The 22,474-nt window shown below is 41.2% G+C and overlaps 1 protein-coding gene across 4 annotated transcripts in view; it reads left to right on the top strand.

Moving 5' to 3' along the window:
- The window catches only part of WDFY2 (WD repeat and FYVE domain containing 2), a 166,995-nt gene that overhangs the window by 52,077 nt on the left and 92,444 nt on the right, over window positions 1-22,474 (top strand). For 3 of the 4 annotated variants that reach the window (XM_007105217.4, XM_007105216.4, XM_024125956.3), the window contains exon 2: window positions 19,476-19,543. In XM_007105217.4, coding sequence (XP_007105279.1) covers window positions 19,476-19,543 — 68 coding nt within the window. Of the gene's footprint in view, window positions 1-15,448; window positions 15,595-19,475; window positions 19,544-22,474 lie in introns of all 4 variants that reach the window. The other variant, XM_055089501.1, reaches the window with a different exon arrangement.

The following is a 22,474-nucleotide window of genomic DNA, read 5'->3' as shown; positions in this document are numbered from 1 at the left end:
CCGTGTCCCCTGCATCGGCAGGCGGACTCTCAACCACTGCACCACCACGGAAGCCCCCAGGTTATTTTTATGCACATTAAAATTTGAAAAGGACTGCCTTATAAGGTGAAATTTAAAGATGAGTACTGGTTATGCAGGTGAAGAGGGGGGATGGGGGAGAAACAGGTGCTTCAGCAGAGGGTCAACGCCTTCAGGGGCATAAAGATCTGATAAGTGAGGGCAGTGGTTTCATTTAATAAGTTCACATGAGAGTTCTCACCAATGTGCAGTGAAGTTTTTTATAAAGGACAATAGAATGAGCCTTTTGCATCTAAAATTAATTTTATTCAAATTTTAGAATTCTAAGATCATGTTCTTTTTGTAAAATGAACGTGTTAGCAAAATGCAGATTTTGTTTTTGTTGGCAAAATACAAACCTGGTAAACTGATGTTTAACTCACCACCCTTTCAGGTTTAGTTTTTGTTTTTGTTCACCTGACCTATGATATCCAACCAAAAGTTACTGACTATTACTGAGTTAGAGAACTAAGAATAGTTTGGTAGGGTGTTGGACAGGTGGGATGGTAGGGCCAGAGAAGCAGACAGGCGTCAGATCCTGGAGGACCTGGTAGACCATAGAGTTGGACTTGAACCCCGCATCTTTGAAGGCTGTGACATAATTGGATTTGCATTTTACAAAGATGACTTGAGTGACTGGGGGAAGGGATCAGAGAAGGGGGAAATAGGAGGCGGGAGACCAGCTTGGAGGCTCTTGCAGGTATCAGTGAGAGTGTGACCAAGGCAATATTATAGACAGTAGAAAGACAACGGGTGTTAGTTATATTTTAGGAGGTAGGATTGACAGGGTTTAGGAATGTATTGGATGGAAGAACAATGTAGACGGCAGAGAGAGGAGACTTTAGTTATTGTACATTAAGGAGAATTGGCAGGAATTAGCAACCTACTGGATGGAAGAAGTAACTTTACATAATTTAAATTATTCTCTGACTTTAAATTTTGGCGAGTTTAGTATAACCAAATAAGTGCAAGGCAGCCCAGTTCTCAAAACTCTTAAGTGGATTGATTTAAATGACTAGAGTAGAGTGATTGAGCATCTGTGCAGTGTAGTCCCTCAAAGACAAAGAGAAACTCATTAAAATGAGATCAGAGACTTAATCCATCTTCACACTTAAGTACCCATTCAAGAAGAGCTCCGCTGTGTGTCAGAAAATGCTGATTTCATTCATTTTATTACATATATAACTCCTCGGGAGAATGCTGGCTAGTGAAAACATTGGGTTCTTCTAAGCTTTTTGGACTTTTATTTTTGCAGGGATTAACTCACTACTGCTGCATATTATGTAGAGCAATAATTTACATAGCATGTTTGCTTTACAGAATGGCTTTTGGTGGAGGGGCTATGTGTTATGTCAGCCTTAGCTCAAGATTCTTATGAATTTCAGAATCTTTTTGCAAGTGATGAATTCTTAAAAAGAATTTTAGAAAAGAATTTTGCTTCAGCTATTACTTTTACCTTACTTCTCCCACAAAAGCATAAATGAGGCTTGACTAGTAAACAGAAGGTTCTGTTTTTTCGGCTTGCTCTTTTCATTTAATGAGTTTACACGTATGCTTTTCTGTTGGCATGGCTTAAATCAAACAGGTTTTCCAAGGGAGGCCAAGATATAGTGAATTATTTCCGGTAATAGACTTTTCTTCAACCAACATATGAAGAAATGTTGTTGTTGTAGGTTCATCTGCACTTTTTTACACCGTGTACTTTGATACATCAAGGAAATTCTATAGAAGCTTATGGGGAAGGTTCGATATGGAAGGAAAGTTAATGTGATTTTGATTTATGGGATTTATTAACATTCATGAGTATACATTGTGTACCTCAAAAACCCACAGGAAGGAAGGTTGATTGTAGGAAGAGAGGATATCTGTATACTCTGGTTTCTCAAGATAACGTGAGATTTTTTTAACCATTCATGCGAAATCATCACTTTACGTCAAGCAGAATTGTAGAGGACAATAGCTACTGTTATATATTTATTTGACCTGACAGAGTAAAGATGTAGTATCAGTGTCTTTTTGATTTTCCTGTTTTACACCTCCTTTGTACTATTACAAAGCATGTCAGATGCATTTAAAATTAGTGAGAAATATGGTTAGCCTTAGTTACTTTATAAAATAGGCTGGATTGTAAGGGCTTTTGTGATTCCATCTAGAAACTGAGTACTTGTCTTTGTCATAAAGGAGAGCAGATGGATGTTTGAAATAATGTAGATTATTTAATATGGAATCTGAGTTCATTTATGCCATTTACTGTTTTCTAGTAGCGAGGAGAATTTAATCACCTAATGAAATACACTTAAGCACTGCAGAAAATAGACATTTTATCCACTCTGCTAACTTCAGAGCAGCCCATATGCTATTATTGTCTCCTTTATCATTGACATATGCTACTGTAATTTATATATTGAGAATATTTAACATGAGAACTCTAAAAAAAATTTCCAGCAGGATTATTCTGATACTTTGTGCCACTTTCCTTTGGGCGAATATGTTAAATATTTTGCCCCAACTGTTTACACCTTTTAAAGCATAAATTTTCAAGGTTGTTCGTTCATTTTAGAGATCCAGAAGTTGTTGCCTATTCCCTAGAAATAAAGAGTGTTTCATTTGTACGTGATTTAGTACTAACTACAAATCATACTAAACCAATGCAGATTGCCAAGTGGATGACAAAAGTGTTTAGTATTACTTGAATTAATATGCACTACTGTTTCTCAATTCATAATCTCTCTGTACTTCCAAAGGAGGCTATGCCTTTCTGTTACATACAGTTATATACAGTTGTTGTTATGAGTCAAGGCCTCAAGATTGTTAAAAACAATTTATTATGGACAGTTTCAAACATATACAAAACATGAAAATAGCAGTATATGATCAATAGTCAATGATCAATCTTTCGCCAATCTTATTTTATATATCTCCCCACTCCACCCTTTGTTGGGTAGGGATGCTGGGATTCACTTTAAACGAATTTTGGATTACTATATCATTTCATTTCACCTGTTAATACTATAAATGATAAGTTGTTCTACATTCCACAATGCCATTATCATCAGAGCTAAATTAACAATAATTTCTTAACATCATTTAACATGTTCAAATTTCCCTAATTTGAATGTATATTTTTTATGGTTGGTTTATTCAGAGCAGTATCCAAACAAGGTTCACACACTGTATTTAAGACAATAGAGATTTATTTATTTATTTATTCATGGCTGTGTTAGGTCTTCGTTGCTGCGTGCGGGCTTTCTCTGGTTGGGGCAAGTGGTGGCTTCTCTTGTTGCAGAGCATGGGTTCTAGGTGCACAGGCTTCAGTAATTGTGGCTCGCAGGCTCTAGAGCACAGGCTCAGTAGTTGTGGCGCACAGGCTTAGTTGCTCCGTGGCACGTGGGATCTTCCTGGACCAGGGATCGAACCCATGTCCCCTGCATTGGCAGGCGGATTCTTAACCACTGCGCCACCAGGGAAGTCCCTACAATAGAGTTTTGATGCGATGTTTCCCACCATCTTTCTCTGTAACTGCCATCAAATTCCTCTAGATTCCTAAAACCTTCACATAACCACTGGGAATGATTATATTTTTGCTTTTTTCATCTCAGAGTGTTTTGTAAAGGATAATGAGAATTAGAGGAAGGCAGACAAAATGGATGGACTTTATATTTTCTGCCCTACTCTATTTAATTTCATTAGTGAAAGTTACTTCCCAAAGCCGTGTTTGGCCTAACTTGTGTCCATCTTATTCATGGAGCATTTCCAGTCACCGCTGAATTATAAGAGGTGGTATTGAAAAATGTTTGTGGTATGTTTCTTATGAGAATGTGGGCAACAAAGAAAAATGGTTATGATATAATGTTGCATGACTGGATTCCTATTTCCCTACCAAGGCCCACATACATTCTTAGAAAAATTTTTTTTTTGTCATTTTTGTGTGTGTGTGTGTCTAAAGTTCTAGGATATCAGAAAAATAGGAGAGTAGCTGAATTACAGTCACTATCATGGTCTGATCAGTTTGTCTAGGAAAGGAAATAACTTTTGATCTGATCTGGGCTAATTTCCTGTCATTGCTTGTTTTCATCTTAGAACCAGCATCTTTCAAAATTTCTTTAAGAGTCTGAGCCGTTATCTCTCAACTATTGCCTCTTTCCCCACTCTCTCTATTACTTCTTATTTATTTATTTTTATTGGAGTATAGTTGCTTTACAATGTTGTGTTAGTTTCTGATGTACAGCAAAGTGAGTCAGCTGTACGTATCCATATATCCCCTCTTTTTTGGATTTCCTTCCCATTTAGGTCACCACAGAGCATTGAGTAGTCTCTATTAGTTCTTACAATTGTGCATATCTCAGACCTTTTCATTCTAATCTTTTTGGCTCTGTCCTTCATGTTTTTAAACTTTTATTGTTTTCCATATCTTTGTGAGGACTGTATTGTAGATTGTTTTTTATTTATCTTCTAATTCACAAATTCTCTCTTTGTGTCTGATCTGTTTGATTTGTCCATTGAAATTTTAATTTCAGTAATATGTGTTTCGTTTTCAGAAGTTCTATTTGGTTCTTTTTCCAATCTGCTTACTTTCGGTTCATTTTTAAACCTTCTCTTTTATTCCTGAAACACATTAAATGTAGTTATTTTATATTCTGTTTCTGATGATTTTAGTACCTGAAGTCTTTGTTAGTCCCTTTTTGTTCTTTTGTTTTTGCTGGTTCTCACTCTGTGATACCTAGTTTCCTTGTGAATTTTGTCATTAAAAAAAAATGTGATAGGGGTTTCCCTGGTGGTGCAGTGGTTGAGAGTCCGCCTGCCGATGCAGGGGACACGGGTTCGTGCCCCGGTCCGGGAAGATCGCACGTGCCGCGGAGCAGCTGGGCCCGTGGGCCATGGCCGCTGAGCCTGCGCATCCGGAGCCTGTGCTCCGCAACGGGAGAGGCCACAGCAGTGAGAGGCCCGCGTACCGCAAAAAAAAAAAAAAAAAAAAAAAAAATTGTGATCCATTCATTTTCCTTAGAAATTCACCTGGAGAAATTTTTTAAGGTCTCCTTGAAGTTGAGCTCCTCTGTAGGACTGTGTTTACTTTTGCTTCTACTGGTTACCCAAGGACCGGGGCACCCGGAGCCTGTGCTCCGCAACGGGAGAGGCCACAGCAGTGAGAGGCCCGCGTACCGCAAAAAAAAAAAAAAAAAAAAAAAAAAATTGTGATCCATTCATTTTCCTTAGAAATTCACCTGGAGAAATTTTTTAAGGTCTCCTTGAAGTTGAGCTCCTCTGTAGGACTGTGTTTACTTTTGCTTCTACTGGTTACCCAAGGACATTATAAATCTAGGACCACTTAAAATTAAATTCTCCACTTGAGGCTGCTCAGATGACACAAGTAGGTTATATTTGTACTGAATCTTTCATGAGGGTCAGCTTATGGAGAATAGCTTGATTTTTAGTTTTTATTTTTCCTTTCATCCAGACAAGTTTCCTTGCTCTCCTGTTTTTGCATATGCGGGTTTATTTCTTATAAACTCTTAGACTAAGTGTGTAGCCTTTGGAATCCCAGCTTAAATAGGGTCTCTTATTCGATTCTCCGTGTTGGTCAGGCCCTAGGCCTTTTCTCCTATATCCTGTGCCCAGTGTGGGATAGAGGAGTAAAATGGATGCTTAAGATCTCCAGGATCCAAAAGAAATTTTTAAGGTTAAAAGCTATTAAAAACTCCCTTATTAGAGTTTTGGGGATCTGCAGATCCTTCACTTTCAAACAAGTTGGCAGTGTTTTAAAATAACAACAATAAAAAGAAAATCAAATTCTGCTAAATTTTACCTAGCGTTCTGATTGTCCTAATCCCAGAAGATCTTTCAGAGCATCTTTCTGTCACCCTGCTGAAAATCAATGAGATTTTCCAGTTTCTGTCTCTCGGAAAAGTGATTTGACTTTGTGAGGCCTCTCCTTGTTTCTAAAATATGGGCTTGAGCATCTGTCGCAGTCTGCCTTCATCATCCATGTGGCTCTCCAGGCTGGAAATGTTGTAGTCACCTCTGGCTCTTTCTCCTTCCCTTGATTCCCTCTTAAAAACCTATCAAGGATTTGGTTCTTCCTCCTTATTCTCCTGCCACCACTGTATCCTAACATGTTGATCCCTATAGCAGGCTCTCACTGGTTTTGTAGCCTTTAATTTTTCTCCTGTCTAATGCAGGTTGCTCAGTACTGCCAAAGTAGTCTCTGAAAAACACCCCCTTTCATTATGTAACCATACCCGCTTATACCTGGCTCAGAGACTCTCCTTTGTTCCTCTTTTCATGGTATATCAAGTCTAATTCCTCCAAACCCTAATTTTGAATTGCATTTGAGTGCCGGATGGGTACCCTGCTGCCCTACCCTGCTGGAGTGGGCAAGTGGATTCCTTTTACGCATTCTCAGCCAGGACGCCCTCTGGAGACCTGTTCTAAGGCCAGTCTGTCCGCAGCTGTCTTCTAATTGCTGTGACTCCGGCAACTCTGTGAAGACTACAGTTTTAGAGAGATGGTCTTTCTGCTGTGTTTCTTTTTTTTTAAAGATTAAAAAATTGTTTTCTTTTTTAAAATTGTGGTAAAATAGACATAAAATTTAGCATTATGACCATTTTTTAAAATAACTTTTATTGGGGACTTCCCTACTGGTCCAGTGGGTAAGACTCCACGCTCCCAATACAGGGGGCCCGGGGTTCGATCCCTGGTCGGGGAACTAGATCCCACACGCATGCCTCAAGTAAGAGTTCACGTGCGGCAACAAAGAAGCCCGCGAGCTGGGCTAAGACCCGGTGCAGCCAAAATAAGTAAATAAATAAATAGTTTTTAAAAATAACTTTTATTGGAGTAGAGTTGATTTACAATGTTGTGTTAATTTCAGGTGTACAGCAAAGTGAATCAGTTATGCACATATATATATCCACTCTTTTTTAGATTCTTTTCCCACATAGGTCATTACAGAGTACTGAGTAGAGTTTCCTGTGCTATATAGTAGGTTCTTATTAGTTATCTATTTTATATATAGTAGTGTGTATATCTCAATCCCAATCTCCCAGTTTATCCCGCCCCATGTATTATAACCATTTTTAAGTGTACAATTCAATGACATTAAGTATATTCACAATGCTGTACAACCATCACCACTACCCATTTCCTAAATGGAAATCCCATACCTGCTAAACAGTAACCCCTCATTCTCTCCTCCCCCAGCTCTGCTGTGTTTTTAAGGTATAAAATTCTTGGGCATTTTGCTACCTGTGGCTACCTCGGAAGAGAGTAGTTAATCTATCTAAGGGTTCAGAACAGTGGCAGCCAGGGGCATTCTCTGAGTCACTGCTCTTTCAGTTTACTGTTTCATTAAGTCCCTGTTGAGCATTTGTCACATGCCTGCCATTGCACCTGGCTCTAGGAATAGAGAGGTGAGTTACCACTCACCTCATAGACCACAAGGTCTATGACATAGACCTTGCCCTCCCGCTGCGTACAGAGCCGAGAACAGTATTTAAATCTATAATATATTGTTCCTCTAGTGATTCCATCCATAATCCTCCTAATGGGTGATACTGATGAACACTGTCATACTGTTGACTTGCTCAGACTGACAGCTCAAGGCTTGTCCTCACGTTTCTCTGGCCTGTGAGGGACTCTGGCTGGGGAGCAGTTGGGGTTGCTTATGCTCATGTCCAGGAGCTGTCCGCCCTCCGAGCTCTGGTGCTCGCCTATGGGCTGTTCTTCACCATTGCACTGGGAATGTGTTCATTTTTTTCTCTTCTCTTTTATTTCCCGTTCTTTTTTGTCTTTAGTGTATTTTTATGACCTTTTTCAAGCATCTCTCTTATACTAAGTACTGTATGTATTCAAAATAAAAGTACCGTAGGTATTAAGAAAATCAAAGATAAAAATTTTGACGTCTTCAAGGAATTCATTGTCCAGTGGGGGAGATGGACTTGCTCACTAGCCTTGATGGCTAATGTGACTGTCCTAACAAGATACAGTGTGATCCCGAAGCTTGATTTTGCCCAGGAGTCCCGAAGGCTTGTGGGGGAGTTAGGCTAATGTGGGACAGCAGACAGCCAGGTAAGAGTTGTTAGAGGGAAGGAGTCTGCAAATGCTAAAACCTACAGCTGCGCCAGGGCAGGAAGGCTGTGCTTAAACGTTAGCCGCTAGGAGTTAGATTACCAAGACAACAAAATATGCAAAACAAGTCTGGACTGCAAGGAGACTATTTGCAGACCCAGAATAGTGATTATCAGTAATAAAAGTACTCAGAATTAAGGCCTTGTGGGGGCTTCTTTCTCTCAAGGCTCACTACTGATTTTTTTTTTTTTTGGCTGCGCCATGCTGCTTGCGGGATCTTAGTTCCCTGACCAGGGATTGAACCTGCACCCTCAGCAGTGAAAACACAGAGTCCTAACCACTGGACCTCCAGGGAATTCCCCCTACTACTGATTGATAAAGATCACAATTCCATATATTTTGTGTGTGTTTATAATCTCTCACCTGGCATCTGTGTCCATTTAACCTCGTTTGGAGACTTCACTTCATAGATTTTAAAAAGCAGTGAAGATATTGCCAGTTGATTGTCATTTTTCTTTCACGACCTTTGGTTCGAGAGAAATGACCCAGCCGGTTAAAATTCCCTGGGGGGATGGCTGTAATAAGCACAACCTGATGCAGCACAGGGCTGTAAATGACCAGAATGACTGTTTTCGTTTTTAAAGCAGGAATAGCGTCCAAAGCTCAAGGTGTTGAAATATAAAACAGCCAAACCTCTTCTCCAGCCGCTGATTGCTAGGTTGCTACAGCCATGGGAATCCAGGTATCTGCGGTTCAACAAAGTTGGTCAGGTCTGACGTAGTGAGGCGGTTAATACTTGGAACTGAGCCTCTCTCGCAGGCAGTATGGTCTGGAAGCTGGAGAGCGCCCAGCTTGAGCCCCTGTCTCTGAAACCCCCGGCTGCCTTCGTTCACTCCACACAGCAGCCTCTGTCCGTCCCTGGAAAAACCCTCAGTACAGAGATGCACAGTGTTCTGTAGAAGATTGGGTTTAGTTTATTTACAACATGTGATCTGAATGCATATAATGAGAATCTCATAGTTTGTTCTTACTACAAATAATCATAGAAACAAACTTTCAGTTCTGTTTTCCAAGAATGTTGTGGAAACAACATTCTCTGCATCAGAGTCATTTTTTTCCCTTTGAGACAAGTCACTGTAAAAACTACAAAAAGACATTGACTGACATCCCATTGCTCAAAGTTCTTCTCTTAGTTTGCAGATTGCTAGGGACTGCCTTCTGTTAGTATTGAGGTGGTAATGTGTGATCTATTAGAAAAACATTCCCTGAAAATTCAGGGTCTTCAAAACACAGTAGGATTCACCCCCCACCTCCCCCCAGTTACTTCAGTGGTAGCAAAAATAACAATTGTCCCCTGGGAAATGAAGCTCATCGCTATGGCAACTAATGAAGGTTGCATCATTCTAGGGCACATTTTAAAAAGCCTGGATTTCGACATGGGTAGACGCCCCGTCTTATTTTACTCAGTAGCTTAGCAACCTGTGGTCTCCTGTTTGTCAGCACCCCCAATCTTCTCTCTTCCCTCAGAAAAGTGACCTATATAGATGGTTTTTTATTGTGGGCACGTTCTCACTGTGAATTTGGTTCAGTCTTACGTATGTTTATAATGACCTTATTTTCTGGACTAAAAATTAGGACACGTGCTGGGTCTGAGAAGTAAAGGCTTTTTCTCCTTCTTCCCTGGCGGCCCACACTGAGGTCTTCACAGATCTTTTATGTTCTATGCCCCTTAACTTTCAGTGTTTTTCAGGGCTTTGTCTTTGGCCCTCTTTTCTTCTTCTTCACCGATGAGTTACCTCCTGCCTGTGTGCTGGTGACTCCCAGATCTTCATTTTCGGCTCAGGCCTCGCACCGCACCGAGGCCTCTCGCAAGCAGGCAGGCAGTTAGTTCACTCACTCAGCCCCCAGGCTCAGCAAGTTCAAGATGAAGTCAACGCTGCTTGCCACAAGAACCATTCACTGACAAATGGCACCACCGTTCACCCCAAGTCCAGATGCTTCTACTTCCTAAATGCTCTGAAATGTGGCCTCTTCTCTCCTCTAGCTGACAAATGGCACCACCGTTCACGCAGCACCCCACCTCCGGTCACCCCAAGTCCAGATGCTTCTACTTCCTAAATGCTCTGAAATGTGGCCTCTTCTCTCCTCTAGGGCCTCGTCCTTTCTTGCCCGCTTTACTGCCCACATCCTCCAAACTGTTTACTTCAGGGTAACCAGGCTTCTTCCAGGCCTCCCCCAAACAAACAAAAATATTAGGAGTTTGTGACTGGCTGCTTATCCTCCAGCGGCTCCCCGGCATCCTCAAAGTAAAATCCAGACTCTTCAGTGGGGCAGACAGAGCCCTCAGCGGCCTCCTGCCTGCTCCTGTCTAGGCTGGTTTCTCATGACTCCCGCCTTGCTCCCTGCCCTGCGTGCTCGCACCTCCTCTGCTGCACCACCCTCTCCTCCTTTGCTCTGGCCGATGCCTCCTCATCCTGCATTTCAGACACCATCCTCTCTGGGAAGCTTTCTCTGCTGTCACCTGACCGGGCTCCATCGTCAGAGTTAGATGCTCTTAGGTGCTTCTGGAGTAGCACGGGCTCCTCCCTACTGTACATCTTACCTTGCAGAGGTGGCATTTGTTTGTTTTTGTGCATTTCACGTGCTAGTACCTAGTAGGTGTTTAATAAATGTTTGTCGAATGAGTTCATGATCGACGAGTCGACTGAATGTGTAAGCGCACTTTCGGGGCGGTGGGGCAGAATTCCTAACTTCTAGTAGTCTTAGAAAAGCCAAGTTGTTCCAGTCCCGGTAGTTCATTGTCCCCGCTAGTGTAAGAGGACTTAAAGATTGCTAGAATGTAGAACAAAGGGTGTATTCCTGGATAGGATGTGGGAGGGTGGACCTGGTGTGGTGCTTGGCCGTATATCTGTGTGTAGATGTGTTCACACGCAAACACGCATGCACAGGCACACAGTTCAGTAACCCTGTCTAAACTCTACTGGCAGCGTATGGGTATCAGCACAGGTCAAAACAAGGAAGTCAAACAAACGGAAATCTGGAGGAATCTCATAAAGGGAGCATGTGACTCCCCTGCTTGATTGAACCCCTCTGTGTGAACCTGTTGGCTGCCGGGCTGAGGGCTGCCTGTGAGGAGGACACCCCCATCCTGGCTAAGGTTGTAGCTCAAGACTGGCGCTGGATTTGGTTCTTTGGACGGACTTGGGGTGGGATGGGAGGCAGCCTGGGAATACCATTCCCTTACTTATTTCTTTAGAGTGTGAGTGGATGCTGGAGCTGTAAAATGAAGCATTTCTAGTTGCTTCCCATCATCTCGCCCGACACAGTGTACAGATTGTCGGTGTCAGCCCAGCTTGGTTGCCGCCATTCTGCCCAAGGCCTCTGTGCAGGTGTAACCAGAGACTTCCTGACAAGGACAGGTGGGACGTGGGTGACTGGAAGGAGGAATTTTTAACCCACCCTTTTGATATGTCATAAATGACGAGCACCCGTTTTGGACCTCGCGTGGGGCTTGGCCCTGGGGCAGATGCCAAGTACGATAAAGTGGGGTTTCTTCTGACTGTATTTAGAGCTCAGCCATGGAGTCAGCCAGCTCTGATGCTAGGGGAGTTTTGATAAATGCTACAATTTATCTAACATCTATTTTAACCTTAAAAAACAACAACAACAACACTTTTTTAGGTTTAAGGAATACTATTTAATGCCAATATTTTAAAATAAGTTTTACTTGCTGACATGTGGTCAGCTGTGTCCAACGTAGAGTAAGACTATGCTATTTTCAGAGTGGCCCAGCTGCTGGCCTGGCTGAGGCCCGCTGGGGGTACCTTGTCTTACTATTTTTGAGATGAGCAGTGATTACTTCTCCCCAGTGTCTGTTTCTGCCTAGTGCTAAGAACTTGGGGGAGAGGAAGAGGCAGGGGGAGAAGAAAGCAGGACGTGGCAAGGTGGGCTGTGCAGTGCTATGTTGGGTTCGTGTACCCCAGGGCTTTGTGTCGGGGGTGAATGCAGTTTCCCTGCCTTTCAGCAGGGTCATGCCCTTTTCTTCCCCCGTACACTGACCTCTACTGGCTTAACTCTGACTCTTAATCCCAGCTGGTTTTTCTTAAATTTTTTTTCAAGGAAAAAAGTTTTCACATACTATTAAAAGCTTTTTATGTTGCTCTTTAAATATAATTTGCGGAAAAATGAACACTTATAGGCTTTGTATGGTGGAATTTACATTTATTTAAGAAATTCCTAGCCACCCAAATTGTGCTTTTGACCTCTGGGTTGCAGTATCATTTTTCTATTTTAAACTGCCGTTACACCTCTGAATATAAGAGAACAGATGTTTTTTTGTAGCAGTTTATTTTTAGGTTGTAAAATTTATCAATTGCCAGGTACACGCTAGTGGAAGGAAGGCAGTATATTTAGTGCAGAGAGCACAGGATTTAAAATAACTGCATCCACTCGCTAGTTCTGGGCAAATTGCTTAAGCTCTCTGGGCTTTACACTTTCATCTCTAAAGGATAGTTTCTATTTCATAGGGCTTTGTAAGGATTAAATGTATATGTTTGCTACTATTATTAAAATTAAAACTCATATTATCCTGCCACCTTTCTGACCTGTACAGCTATTTTAGAAAATCTTTAAACAAACCTGTGCTGATTGTATTGATGTGTACCTTTCTTAACTGGGATTTTTAGGAACACTGTTACTTCAAAAAAATGTGTTTGTATATGCTTTTATATATTTTAAAAATAATTTATGCATCAGAAAGACCATTGGTTCAGCTAACATTACGATAGTGTAACAACCTTTGTGCACCTAGGGTAGGTGCTCCCTTTATCTGGAACCCTCATGTAAGAAGCTGCTCCATGTGTAATCGTTACTCAGATGATCTGTAGCCATTTTAAACTCAGAATGTTGAAGTGAAACTCGCCGGTGTTTTCCTACCTTCCTCTCCACCCCCCTTGTTAGGGAGCAGCTCTGCACGGTGTAGTGGCTGAGAGAGCGCAGCCTCTGAAGGTGGGTACCTGGCTCACGCTGGGGCTCTGTGCAGCCTGGGCCTCTCTGGGCTGCAGAACCTTCACCTGTAACATGACAGTAATAATCGTACCCACCTTGTGGGATTGTTGGGAGGCCACGACGGGCATTCTGTTGGCCAAACGGTCCCCTGGAAAGCCTGGTAGACTTCCTTTTGTTTGTTTATAGTAGTGTCTCTAACACATAAACTCTGCTAAACATCTGGTCTAGCTTGAAGTCTGTTGTCTTCTACTTACTGGCCTTTGTGCTCTGCCCATCCTTCTCTGGTCAGTCTAACTGCTGCTCAGGAAGAAGAGGAGAACGAGTCTGGTGTAGACAACCAGCAGGCTTTGCCACCTGGGACTAACACCTTGTAGGGGTGCAGAATTTGCCATCCCCAAATATCTCTCTTTGGCGTATTAATTTTAAGCTGGTTATTTTCTAAGAAACAGTAGACCTGGGAAAAACTCTGAAAATCAAGCAGGAGTTACCGTTTTGCAAGCAACGTTTGCCTTTGTAAGGGAAATCTCCACTGTGTAAGGGTATCTCCCTGGATGCAGCAAGAAGAGGAGGATGACCAAATCTCTGGAAACTCTTATGGATGCAGAAAGCAGTGACTTAAATCTGCATCACAATCCTACCCTTGTTTACTGTGCTTTTCCTGGTAGCTTCCCACAACTGACTCTCCCTGCCCTCCGCATCCTCTTTTGTCTTTAGCTGAGGATGGTATTTAAGGTGAGGGCTTCAGCCATTTTGGAGAGTTACTCAGTTTTCCTGGGTCTCTCCCATGTATACATGTTATTAAACTTTTGTTTGATTTTTTTCCTGTTAATCTGTCTCATGTCAATTTACTTCTTAGACCTGCCAGAAGAACCTGGAAGGGTAGAGGAAAATTTCTTCCTACTTTCATTCACCCAACAAATATTTATCATACATTTACCATGGTCATGTACTCCTAGGCTCTGGGTAGACAGTGATGAGCAAGAAAAGAATATTCTTTATTCTCATGCTTCTTTTCTTTCTTCTTTTTTTTGGCCGAGCCACGTGGCTTGCGGGATCTTAGTTCCCCAACCAGGGGTTGAACCAGGCCCTCGGCAGTGAAAGCGCTCAGTCCTAACCACTGGACCGCCAGGGGAGTCCCCCTCATGCTTATTTTCTAGTGGGCGAATCAAATTGAAACCGAGCAGGACCCTCTGGGGCCTTCCCTGGACAGACCCCTCCTCTGTATCCTCTCTGGAGTACCTAGACAGTAGTATCTGATGCACATTTCCTGAGTTGTTTTACAGATGCTAAAACCAACACCAAATGGAAGATGTTAACTACTTGATGACCATGAGCACACAGCCGCCAGGCCTACTGGAGCCTAAGGATTGATGTTAACCCCTGTGATACCGCCCTGTTACCTCACCATCAGCCAATCAGAATTGTGCATGAGCTAATCACAAAGTCTGCCCCCCTCCTCCTTTAAAAATGCTATCCTGCAACCCATCGGGGAGTTTGGGGGAGTTCGGGCTTTTTGAGCACTACCTGTGCCAGATTACTTGTCTGGAGCCTTAACAATAGTTGCTGTACTTCCCTTCACCACAACCCAGTGTTAGTAGATTGGCTTTACTGCCTGTGGATGAGCAAGTTTGGTTCGGTAACAAGATAATAAGCACATTTACAAGTAGGTAGATCAGATAGCAGGCTGTGGTGGTGCCATGAAGGAAATACCTGAAATAACAGATAGTGCTATTCCTTCAGAGTCAGCACTTCCTGAACCTGCCTCCCTTTGCCATGTGGATTAGACACCTTTCCTACATGGCCTTAAATAGATATAAAATAGCTTGCAGCTCTTATCAGGTACTGTTTTAATGATGTTTCCTTGTCTGTCCACATGGAGCTCCTGCACAGAGCCTGGCACATAGTAGATGTTCAGTACGTGTTAAAGAAATGCATGCAGGAATGGATAAATAATTTGTGACACCTTTGTAGATCGAGTGTAAAATCCCTTATAACAAGGAGTAAGATGTTCAGTATGTTGGCAAAGCAGGAGAAGGTTTGGGATCTTGAACTCTCCCAAGCTATGGTTGATTGATAGGTTTTTAAACAATAGTGATGATAATCACAATACTAATTGTTGGCAATTATCCAGTGCTTGCTGTGTGCCAAGCACTGTTGTCAAGAACCTTACATTTAATCTTCACAGCAACTCATGCCATAGCCTCTAATTATAATTGTCTTTTGTTCACTCATTAGGAATTCTAGGCTAACTTAAAGATACCTCCCACTCAAATGTTGAAAGTGAACTCATGATACTCCCCCAAATCTGGTCCTTTTCCAGTGTTCCTCATCTCAGAGAATGACAGCGCCATCCATGCAGTTGGACAAACCCAAAACCTAAGGAAAGGCATTCCTTTCTTTCGTCTTCTCTATCAGTTAACATGTATTCAGATCCTGGTAATAAAATCCACTAAACAGTGGCTTAAGGTAAGAAAAAATCAGATCATCTCACAAACAAGTCTAAAGTTAGTCTAAAGGGTTGGTGGGTCAATGGTGTTTGATGTCAACTTTTTTTTTTTTTTTTTTTTTTTTTTTTGCTGCACCACAAGGCTTGGGATCTTAGTTCCCCAACCAGGGATTGAACCTGGGCCATGGCAGTGAAAGTGCCGAATCCTAACCACTAGACCACCTGGGAACTCCCCTTAGCATGTCAACTTTTATCCTCAAGCTTGTTTGTCTCATGATCAAAGATGATTGCCTCAATTCCAGGCAAAGTCTTTATTGATTCTGTTCATTTTTCTTCATTCTTTTTCTTTCTTTTCCTCTGACTAGGTAATTTCAGTTGTCCTATCTTGAAGTTTGCTGATTCTTTTGTCTTCTCACACCTATCGTTGACCATTTCTAATGAATTTTTCTTTTCAGCTATTGTACTTTTCAGCCCCAGAATTTCTATTTATTTTATTATATAATTTCTATCTCTTTACTCATATTCCTTAATTGTTCATACATCCTTCTCCTGGTTTCCTTTAGTTCTTTGTCTGTGGTTACCTTTAGCTCTTTGAGCATATTTAGATAGTTAATTAAAGTCTTTGTCTAGTAAGGCCAGTTAGTGTTTGGACTACTTCATTGGTGGTTATTGCCACTTTTTTCCCTGTGAATGGGCCATTTCCTCTTTCTTTGCATACTTTGCAATTTTTTGCTGAGAACTGGATATTTTATTTAATGTTATTAAAAAGTTTTTTGATGTCTAGAAATATTTTATTTTTTAAATTTATTTTGAAATTGAAGTATAGTTGATTTACAATGCTGTGTTAATTTCTTCTGTACAGCAAAGTGACTCAGTTATACACATATGTACTTTTTTAAAATATTCTTTTCCATTATGGTTTATCCCAGGATACTGAATATAGTTCCCTGTGCTATACAGTAGGACCTTGTTGTTTATCCATCCTATATATAATAGTTTACATCTGCTAATCCCAAACTCCCAGCCCTTTCCTCCCCCACTCCCCTCCCCCTGGGCAACCACAAGTCTGAGAACTGGATATTTTAATTAAATATTTAAATATTTAATCAAATATTTATAATATTATAAATATTTTATTATTAAATAAATTAAATATTATAAATATATAATATTTACTATTTTAATTAAATATTATAATGTGACAACTGAAAATCACATTCTCCCTCCTCTCTAGAGATTGCTCTTGTTACTTGTTGAATGCTGCAGTTGTCTGTTTAGTGACTTTTCCCAACTCTTTCTGCAAAGACTATGTTTCATGTTGTATGTGATCATGTGATCATTGAAGTTTCTGTTCTTTTATCTCTGAGGTCAACCTGTGATTTCTTTTTTTTTTTTTCAACTTTATTCACCTATTTATTTTTTATTTTTGGCTGTGTTGGGTCTTCGTTGCTGCGCGCGGGCTTTCTCTAGTTGCAGCGAGTGGGAGCCACTCCTTGCTGTGGTGCACGGGCCTCTCATTGTGGTGGCCCCTCCCATTGTGGAGCACGGGCTCCAGGCACGTGGACTTCAGCAGTTGTGACACGTGGGCCCAGCAGCTGTGGCTCATGGGCTCCAGAGTGCAGGCCCAGCCGTCATGGTGCACGGGTCCTGTTGCTCCGCGGTATGTGGGATCCTCCCGGACCAGGGATTGAACCTGTGTCCCCTGCATTGGCAGGTGGACTTCCAACCACTGTGCCACCAGGGAAGTCCCAACCAGTGATTTTTTTCAATGCCTGAATTTCATAAAGGAGAGAAAGGTCTTCCTTCCCTTTAAATTCTTTTGGCAGACATCGCCCGGGAAGCCCTTCAGACCTAGGAGATTGTAACAGTGGCCAGTATCTTCTCTAGTCTCTCAGTGAACTGCCAGGCAAATCAAAACACGCATCCCCAAATTTTGGAAGACAGGGTTCCCACCCTGTACCTGCAAGTCACTCCATGACCACGGGCCACTGTCCCCACAGCTGCCTGCTACAGGGATGGGGCATGCATGATGGTAGCTGCAAGTAAGATGTGAAATTCATTGACATATACCAGCTTCTTCATCAAGCATTCCCATGGATGCTGCAAGTGTCTAACTAGACTTTAGAATTCTGAAACAGTGATTCTGACAGTTCAATAGTTGATTTGGTACAGGGACTGATTCTTGGAGCTTCCTATTCTGACATTTTTCAAGATGTGACTCCTGTATTTATTCTTGTTGAGATAATAATCTCCATATTAAAATGTTGTTTTGACATATATTATAAAAAGAATTTAAGTGAAGGCTGGTATGATATGTGTATAAATAATGTATGTATTGAATTATTTCTTAAGATTTATTTTCCATTATACCATCTCACAAATTGGCTGGTTGACCCAAAAGATGGAGTTTTACATGTATATGTAGTGGTGTCACTATATATCACTACATCGTATCTTATGGCTGTGCAGAGAAAGTGACATTTCTTTACTGTGTCTGTAGTTAGTCTTTTTCTCCTATTCTGATGGGGAGACCCACTGATTAACTGGGGAAAAAATCCAATACAATTGAAAACTTAGTCTAATATGATGACTTAAATAGTCTATTTAGGTAGTGTCCATTTCTCTCTGAGATTAAAATTCTCAGTGTCTGCTTTTTACCCTAGGATGGTTTAAGGGTGTGGGGTGAGGGGTGTGGTGTATATGATCTTCTAGCAGCAGTGGGGCACTGTTCGTTTCCCTTGGTTTGATGTTTGCTACTTCCTCTGGTCTCTGGGGCAACGTCCCTTTACTTCCTAGGTGTGTTTGCCTTGCATGCGTGTGCTGGTGTAATTCGCGGTAGGGCCTTTCTGGTTGATAAGAACCTCCCAATATCCTCTGGTTCATTCTCTCTTTGGCTCCTCCTCTCTGAGCTCTCCTGGATGTCTGCTATGTCTCTATCTGGCCTTCTGGCCTGGAACTTCATCCACAGCCTTTGCTGCAGGATTACCCTGTTCCATGGTGGGTTGCATGGCCAGCCCTCTAGCTCAGTAATCTGAGTCTCAGAGTTTACCATGGCTTGACTGTGTTTGCAAAAACCTTCTCTCAAGATGATGCCGTGGCTTGTGAGACTTAATTTACTATGTCATCCTTCCGTGTGTGTCAGATGTTGCATATTGCTTCATTTTATCTCTTCCGACTCCCTTCCATAGTAAATCCTAATTACTCCCCAGGGAGATGAATGCTTCCAGCCTACTGGGGCAAAGACCACACACTCCGAGAGCAAAACAACTACAAAAATAATTTTCAAACACTATCCCATGTGTGTATATATATGTATATGAGTATAAAATTTAATTATCCTCAAATATTTAATTATAAAAGTCATATGTAATTTTAAATGTATACAGCCTTAAATTTAAGGAATATAGGAATATGCCTTTAGAGAGGCATAAATGGTGTGCACGCACATATGTAATGTGTATATATATAATTAAAATATATACGCAGGTATTATATAGAGATATGTTACAAACAAACATATATGTTATACATATTTGTATGTAATATATATTATTAATTATAGCAATGTAATTATGTCATATATACACACAGAGTTGACCCTTGAACAACACAGCGGTTAGGGGCACTGACCCTCCGGGCAGTCTAAAATCTGCATATAACTTTATAGTTGGCCTTCTGTATCTGTGGTTCCACATCTGCAGATTCAACCATTCGTGGATTGTGTAGTGCTGTAGTACATATTTGGTGAAAAAAAAATATGCTTATAAGTAGAACCATATAGCTCAAGCCCATGTTGTCCAGGGTCCACTGTATATATAATTAAGAGGTTTGGTTTCTATCTGTCAACACTCCCATGACCAAAAATAGTGTGATTTAACACACACATTTTCTTTTGTTGCAGGACTGTTCGTGTGTGGTTAAAGAGAGACAGTGGACAGTATTGGCCAAGCATATACCATGTGATGCCTTGTAAGTATCTGGATCTCTGTCTTTAAAAATCAGACATGGACCCCAACTCCCCTTCCTTCCCAGATTGCCTTCTCTGTATTTTCTCGAGTAGAGATGCTTGAGGGTTGGGATTATCATTATAATGGAAAGTACCTTGTTAAATCATTCTAGCTCTCAGTATGTAAAATAAGAAAATTGTTCTGAAATTGACTATATATTCACAGTTTCTGAATAAGATTAATGGAAGGACTACAGCACCTAGACTCCTTGATTACACAGTCTCCCTCTCTTTTCCAATTTTTTTGTAAAGTACTTCCTTAGACAACTCAAAATTTTGTCCAGTGATTACATTTGTGAAGTAAATTTGTTCTTGCATTATTGTTATATTATTTATTCAAATTCAAAACATTCAGTGTTGAACATTCAGTTCTGAAAAGGATTTGCTTAGGATTGAAACGTTCTGATTAGAAGTCAGTCTTATTTCCCCAGAATCTTATGTGAGAAATATGTCCTTGCACTGATAAATAGTGAATCTTTCAAATATACCTTTAAAAAATGATGACTGATTCTTAGATTCTTGCACTGGCAGAAGTTCCCCTGCAGGGAGAGAGCTGGCTCCCTTAGATTTGAAATTTCTTTTTTGTCTAGTGTTTTGTTGTTAAAATTACTGAAGTTTAACTGTCCTATTCCATATTTATTTTCGTGTAAAATAATTATTTAAACTTATTATCAGTTATATTATGAAATGTTTCTCTTACTCCGCTTCCTTCAAATCTTAATTGAAATTGACATGCTAGAAAAATGCCCCAGGTTTGTGGTTTGGGTTCATGTACCCTCTGGCTTCCTGCAGTGTGCACCTCTTCCCTTGATCCGGGTATCCCAGTTTGAGTAGTACACGCCACCACGTACAGCCAAAAGAAATTCATGCTACGCTGTAGATGTGATTAAGTTTATGCCTCTGGCAAAAGAATACTGTAATAACTTAAACAACAATTTTGCCTGTTTATGAACAAAAACATTATTAAGGATGTAATGGATTTCTCTGATTTTCAAATTTGTCTTTGAGGTTTGCATTTCTTTAGAATTGTAGTGAATAGATGATAGCCCGTCGTTGAACCAAGCATCCCACTCTACATTAGTGAAAAGGCAGCCTGTAATTCCAAGTGCTTATACTTTCCCCTCACCGGTCATGATTTCCAGCAGACACCGTTGCACAGCCAAGACCCTGGGGGAACATCCTTTTAAGCCTGGGCAGTGATGAGGGTTTAGGTAAATGGAAAGGGAAAGGAATTCTGATTGATTTTTTTTTTTTTCTCTCTCATTTTTAAGTGGTATAACCAGTCTTACCTACGGTCTTTTTCATCACACTTGACATAATATCTAACAGGACGAGATGGCGAAGTTCTATAGTCCAGCAAGTTGAAGTTGACCCCAGAGGCTTGTTGTTCCCATATGACTGCGAAGACAGAGGAGAGGCGGACGTGGGCAGAGTGACGAGGGCTTGGGGATGGTGCACAGGAGTCGTCTTCTTTCTTTTTTCTTTAATTAATTTGTTTGTTTATTTATTTATTTATTTTTTGCTGCGTTGGGTCTTCGTTGTTACGCGTGGGCTTTCTCTAGTTGCAGCGAACGGAGGCTCTTCTTCGTTGCTGTGCGCGGGCTTCTCATTAGCGTGGCTTCTCTTGTTGTGGAGCACGGGCTCTAGGCACGCGGGCTTCAGTAGTTGTGGCACATGGGCTCAGTAGTTGTGGCTCGCGGGCTCTAGAGCGCAGGCTCAGTAGTTGTGGCGCGCGGGCTTAGCTGCTCTGCGGCATGTAGGATCTTCCCGGACCAGGGCTTGAACCCGTGTCCCCTGCATTGGCAGGCGGATTCTTAACCACTGCGCCACCGGGGAAGTCCCAAGGAATCTTCTTGAGACGGACGTCGATACTTGATAGGAACCTCTTGAAGATGCGGGATCCTAAGCAGTTGCTTACCCACCGCCTCCCCCATACACACATCCATACACATTTGGTGTCATTCTCTAATGTTCTCTTTATTTGAATATCACTGAGGATACAGAGATGCCTCAAGTTGTATTTTCATCCTTTATTAAGCTGTATCCTTGAATGACTAAAGGCTGCTGTAGCTCTTGTACCTGGCATAGGTGCTCAGTAAAGAAGTACCTATTGCAGACTTGAATCTGATAATAAAGATGAGTTTCCCTGAGAATATTATCATACATTTTTCTAAATGACTGAGCATGATCTTTGAGAAGGACCCTCTAATTATTTGCATAGTTTGCCTATGGCCTCCTACTAAAGGGAGTGAAGAAGGGATTACTTTGCTCTTAACATTTGGTCTGTAGACCAGCAGCATCAGGGTCACCTGAGAACTTACTAGAAATGCAAATATTGAGTTTCACTCCAGATCTACTGAATCAGAATCTGCATTTTAATAATATCCCTAGGTGATTTGAATGCCTTTTAAGTTTGAGAAGATTGCCTTTTGGCGTTGTCTCCAACATGCTAATCTATTTACATATGTTTATATCAACACATGTGAAGCCTCATGCATATATAGTGTTTATTTGTAAATACATAGATAAACGTACACGCTCTAGTTGATCAAATATTTACTGTACACCGACTGTATACAGGCCATCAAGCTAGGTGCCAGGAGAGGCAGATGAACAACGCGTGAATGGTCAAGATGATTTCTGTAATCTTTCATTGTTGGATGGTTCCATCTACCGTGGAGAGGGGTAAAAGAACAAAAGGCTGCATTCTTCACAGTTGATCAGAAATTGGCTTTTATTTTCCTAGGGGTCATATGCATTCAGATAACATAGGAACTGATCTCTGAGCAAGACTTTAAGTTTTGTTTAACTTGAGAGAGGCAGAATCTTTTTTTTTTTTTTTTTTTTTTTTTTTTTTGTGTTATGCGGGCCTCCCTCTGCTGGGGCCTCTCCCC

This window comes from Physeter macrocephalus, chromosome 13 (genome assembly GCF_002837175.3).
Source record: "Physeter macrocephalus isolate SW-GA chromosome 13, ASM283717v5, whole genome shotgun sequence".
NCBI classification, from domain to species: Eukaryota; Metazoa; Chordata; class Mammalia; order Artiodactyla; family Physeteridae; genus Physeter; species Physeter macrocephalus.
Note: the sequence above shows the minus strand (reverse complement) of the source record. Positions and strands in the feature narration are given on the sequence as shown.